Below are 5650 nucleotides of genomic sequence, written 5' to 3'. Positions count from 1 at the left end.
ACGCAGGATGCTCTATTGATCGAGGACTCTCCAACTCCACCAAACAAATATGCACAGAGAGATGCATTACGCCTAAAATACAAGCGACACTGTCAACTGCCTGGTTTTCTGGGAGCACCTCCAGAGCAGAAGAAAGCAGATGACAAAACAGTGGTTGTAGTCAGCAAATTTTGATTCAGTGAGGGCGCAAAGAAGAGCAAAGGGTGAATGTTTTAAGTGTGGAGAAAATTATAGTCCAACCCACAAATGTCCTGATAAAATCGAGCTTCATGTCTTAGAAGAAATTCTGAAACCACTACCAATGAAAAAACCAAGACCTAAAGACACTAATACAGATTCATCTGACTCTGGTGCTAGTGATACTGATACTGGGGAAATAATGGAAGTTTCAATTCAAGCAATGTCTGGTACAACTAGCAGAAGAAGTATGTGTTTGCAGGGACAAGTGGGCAAGATCACATCACTTATATTGATAGATTCGGGCAGCTCCAACACTTTCATCTGGCTGATCGTCTGGAACATCCAATTTGTTCTGCACTGAATACTTGCCTGCAGTAACATGGTTTACACAAGGGCACAAATTCACTACTGACCTCAAGGTATTGCCAATTACTTCATATGACATAATATTGGGCATGGATTGGTTAGAAAGTCGGAACAATGGGAAAATATGGATCAATTGGAAAAAGAAAACAACGCGTTTCAAACATGAAGGGGCTAGGATTACACTAAGAGGTGTACAATCCAATATCGACTCTTGTTCTGCAATATCCCCTTCAACTTTCAGAGGCTTGGTGAATAGTGGAGAGGTGTGCCAAGTTATTGAGATGCTCCCTCCTGAAGACACAACACAAGAACAGAACAGAGACACAAGTGCATGCATCTGTTCAACAGCTTTTGCACCAATATAAAGTGATGTTTCAAGAGCCACAAACCCTACCTCCTCATATAACATTTGACCACAACATTCCACTATTGCCAGGCACAAAGCCCATCAATGTGAAGCCATACAGAAATGCCCCTCATAAAAGACAGAAATTGAATGGCAAATAAAAGAAATGTTGGACAAGGGACTGATCCGATTGAGCAATAGTCCTTTCGCCTCTCTAGTCTTATTGGTCAGAAAAAAGGACGGCACCTGGAGGTTTTGTGTTGACTACAGAGGCCTGAATAGCATCACAATTAAAAAAACAAATACCATATGCCAGTGGTTGATGAATTGGATGAGTTAGCTGGTTCTCAATGGTTCACCAAAATTGATTTGCGAGCAGGTGATAACCAGATTAGGTTGGTGCCAAGTCTGTGCAGGCACCCAAACAATGACGGCTGGCTTCCCTCTCTAGTGCAGAAAAAGCTGCCTATGCTACCAAATGACGCGTGTTTCATGGCCTATGGCCCATTCGCAACGCGCAGGTGAGCCTATCTCACTAGCGCAGTGGTGCACGATTTATACCCAGACAACCAAACGGGCCTCCAGTGCTTCCCCTATTTCTATTTCACAACACTTTTTAGGATATTATTACATGCTAGTGCCTAGTGCTCCGAGAATGTGGTAAGACGATAATCTGAAGTGTAAGGCTGGTCATAGTGGAGAGTAACTTAAACTAGTAACTTTGTCATGTTACTAGTTTAAGTTACTACCTTCATAGTGGGTAGTAACTTATATGTAATGTCATGCATTGTGTTATTTATTATATTATAGACTCATTTTGCCTTGGGGTGTGTGATGTTATAGTAACATAGCTAGTTACCACCTCACTCTCTTTCTTCATTTATTGACATGTCATGTCACCAAAACGTCTTGAAATGTGTGATGTTACTAGCTATGTTACTCCCACTAGGAGTAGTCTAAACCTTCAGAACTGAGCGGTGCCTACAGGCATCACCCCCCACAGGCCTTCTAAAGATAGAGCCTTCCCTGGTTTCCTGTTTATCCCGAGAATGAACTTAGTTTAATAGCTGTGCTCAAATTTGAAAGCACATAGAGTTACAGGATGCCATGGAACCTGGCCTCTTGATTATCATGCGTGGCATAAATCTATAGTAAACATCATCAGCTCATTAAGCTCAGAAAATATACAACAGCTCGTCGGGTGTGATTATCTACAACATATTATTGTGAGGAAGTAGCAGTACACGTCTGTAAGTACAGATTGAACCAGGTCTAGATGACCATCATCAGTTTATATGCTCAGTCCGCCCCATGCTACTAAGTTTGCGGTTATGTCGCCAACATCAACCAAGTCTACACCAGTGCAGATGACACCATCCTTCCCTACAGAGCCATCGCTCTGCAGTCGAACGTTCGGGCCTTCTCCGCACTTGCCCAGGCATTTGCATCTGACTACCGTGCCGCTGGTGCCCAACTTGTCCTCAAACCCCTGCAGGACAGCAAGAGAGCCTGACTTCTTGCATTTGCCACCCACGCAAACCTCAATTCTGTTCGGTGGTAATTTGACAAGAGTGGTGCTGATGCTGGTGGTGCACTGTGTGGAATTCGCAGCCCCGAAAGGGATCTGAGCATCTGGTGCAACAGATTCTGGGATTTGAGGCACTATGATGGGGAAAGCTGAGCTTGCAGGTGGTGCGGTGATGGTGGCACAGCGGCTCATTTTGAGCACTCCCCCCTCGCACTCGCTGTCGCTGGATTCCGACGAGCACGAGGAGCTATCTTCGTCCATGCAGGAATTAAGTGTGGCCATCCTCTTCTCTTCCTCCTTTTTCATCTTTAAGGCCTTCTTTGCCGCTTTCTTTTGTTCCTTCTCCCTCTTCTTGATGGCCTTCATCGCAGCTTTGTCAAAGTCTATTGCTGGGACAGCAGCAATTTGGGGCACCGACATTGATCCTTGCTCAACTCCAGGCATCGACAATGTGGCAACACAGCTCATTTTCATGGATTGGTCCTCCTCACAATCACTCTCACTTGATTCAGAGGAGCCATCTCCACATTTCATTGCAGCTTTCTTCGCTTCCTTCTGCTGCTTCTTCAGTGCTATCATCACGGCCTTCTCCTCTTTCTGCTTCTTCTTCAGCTCGTCCTCTGCATCCTTCATCTGACTCAGCTCCTGCAGCAGTAACTCCGTGGCTTCCTGCATTCATGGATCCGCAAAAATTACAAAATCAGGGCCCAATTTGATCATATCTCACAGAAAAAGTAGAGCATGAAACTATCAGTTAGCTAATTACCACCAAATTAATGCTCGATCAAAGAATTGGTGCTGAGCTGTTCTAAACCATTTTCCAGAATTAGCACGAAACAGAAATAAAAATCGCATCTTTAGAAACAGGGAGAGAGCTATGCTCCATGTCATCCAAACCCTTCCGCAAAAACTAACCCTCTCTAATTGATTAGAGCCATGAAGTGGTCCGAACCCTAATCGGAAGCCTAAATGGGGAACAGAACCACAAACAAAATCGATTGGTGAGAAGGGAGGAAGAGGGCTCACGGAGAGGATCTTCTCCTTGGCCGCATCGCCGGCGACGAGGCCCATGGAGCGGAGCTTGGAAAGTTCCCTCGCCGCCGCCTCCACGGCCTTCCGAGGCTCCCCCTCGAAGTACCTGAGGTGCGCTTCGTCGGCGAATACCCCACATCCGCGGCCGACGCAGGCCACCCTGGACGGCGCTCGCCTCCTCCTCTGCGCCGGGACCGCCGCCAGGGAAGCCGACGCGAGCGTTCGCCGGACGGCAGCTGCACCGGTGAGCTCCATGGCGAGATCCCTTTCTCCCGGTCCGGTCCCGAATCCGTCTACGCGGTACGATGCTTCATCACGCCTCGTTGCCATGAATTTACAGATATGCCCTTGGAGGATACGTGGCGCATAGTGTGTGGTGGAGAGTGGCGGCGCTATGCTTGCGTTAGATTGTCGCTGGCCGCATGTGCCGTCGGCACATCAGAGCCGTCCCGTTAGCACCAGGAGGTCGAGGTGGACGGCTCAGATTTCTCCGATGATAGGTCAGCTACAAATTACATAGAGCTAACATAGATGATATCAGCGATATACAAAACTGATTCAAACATTACAAAATGCATTTCTCTCAAATTAGTGTCCAATTGTTTGTGTTCCTCGCGAAATCATATATGAAAACCAACAATCTATCGATAAAAGCAATTTTGTACTACGGAGTAGTATAAACTTGTTTTCTCTACGGATTGAGTAATTTAAAATTTGATAAGACATGGATTGGAAAAATAAATGGGAAAATAAGTTTTCATTAAAATAATTGCTTGCTCGTCGTCTAAAAGTGCAAAAATGCATTACTTTCATAAATCGAGCATCCAAATCAATATCTGAATTCACCTGGGTGTTGGTCTCGCCGGCGTATTCAAAGCTAGATATCATATTTGCATGTTCAGACAACTATTTTTGAATATCATTTTTGTGTCACAAATGGCAAGTATGTGCTTTACACATGCTTTTCTAGCGCCAACTCATAGGTTGAGATTTATTTTGGGGGAAGCACGTCTTTATCATACACTTGCTTACATACTATAAGTAAAACAGCCTTAATAATTGTCGTTGTAACTGTGAGAGCATGCACTTTGTAGTATGAACACGTCTTTTTTTTTTTGCACAAAACCATATGTCCACGAATGAATTGGTGGGCGCAATAGTCTTGTTTCTCGTCAATGTCTGTTATGTCATTTTGAGTGCATTTTTTTTATATGGGAGCATCGCCCCAGCCTCTGCATCAATAGATGCACACGGCTATTTTTATTAAACCAAAGATCCGGATTACACTCATGGTGAGGCTAAGGTATATAAATGAATCAACCACAGAAAGATGCAACATAAAGACAGCCTATCCATTTGCTAATCTATTAATGTGTCGCCATCCAGTAGCCCGGAAAAAGAAGTCCTGAGCAACCACTAGCATCCAGTTGCATCCAGTAACTATATCCTCCCGCTGTTCCATAGGGAGAAGCAAAACCCATTGTTGAATCCAATGAGGAGCGCGTCGGATAACCTGCAAAAAATTAGTCCCATTTTGTTTATTAAAGATGATATCATTTCTCGTCCTCCAAATAGACCAGCATAAAGCAGATGCACCCATACGAATTTTGTGTTTATCCTCCTTACGTACCCCGTTAAGCCATTTACCAAACATATTAGTAACATTAGCTGGTGGAGAAATATTGCAAGTAAAATAAGCCATACGCCTAATAATTTTTGCAAATGGGCAAGTGATAAACAAATGGTTAACAGTTTTAGTGGAATCACAAAAACAACATTTTTGACACTCATTTCACTTTCTTTTAGCAAGGTTATCCTTAGTAAGGAGCACTTTGTTACTAAGGAACCACATAAAGATTTTAATTTTCAAGGGGATCTTTAATTTCCACAAATATTTACGAAGGTAAATAGCATGTCCATTCGTCATATCTAGATACATAGACTTAACTGAAAAAAGACCGGAATCAGTGAGTTTCCAACAAAACACATCAGGTTCGTTATTTAAAGAAATTTTCATTAACTGTTGACATAGATTCAGCCATTGTAACCATTTGTTATTATTTAAACCTCTTCTAAAAGTGATATTCAAGGGTGTATGAGCCAAAACTGTTGAAACAAGGACATTTTTATGTTGGACAATGTTATATAATGCTGGGTACTGCTGACACAATGGGGCATCCCCCATCCATGTATCTTCC

At 43.7% G+C, this 5650-nt stretch overlaps 1 protein-coding gene across 1 annotated transcript; it reads right to left on the bottom strand.

Moving 5' to 3' along the window:
• Positions 1-2039: 2039 nt before the first annotated feature.
• LOC127346759 (uncharacterized) lies at positions 2040-3762 on the bottom strand. Its single transcript, XM_051373030.2, has 2 exons — positions 3447-3762; positions 2040-3089 (listed from the first exon to the last, which is right to left on the bottom strand). The coding sequence occupies exons 1-2, from the start codon at positions 3705-3707 to the stop codon at positions 2184-2186; spliced, it is 1167 nt and encodes a 388-aa protein (XP_051228990.1). The 5' UTR covers positions 3708-3762; the 3' UTR covers positions 2040-2183.
• Between the last annotated feature and the right edge of the window lie 1888 nt (positions 3763-5650).

Source organism: Lolium perenne, chromosome 1 (genome assembly GCF_019359855.2).
Source record: "Lolium perenne isolate Kyuss_39 chromosome 1, Kyuss_2.0, whole genome shotgun sequence".
NCBI classification, from domain to species: domain Eukaryota; kingdom Viridiplantae; phylum Streptophyta; class Magnoliopsida; order Poales; family Poaceae; genus Lolium; species Lolium perenne.
Note: the sequence above shows the minus strand (reverse complement) of the source record. Positions and strands in the feature narration are given on the sequence as shown.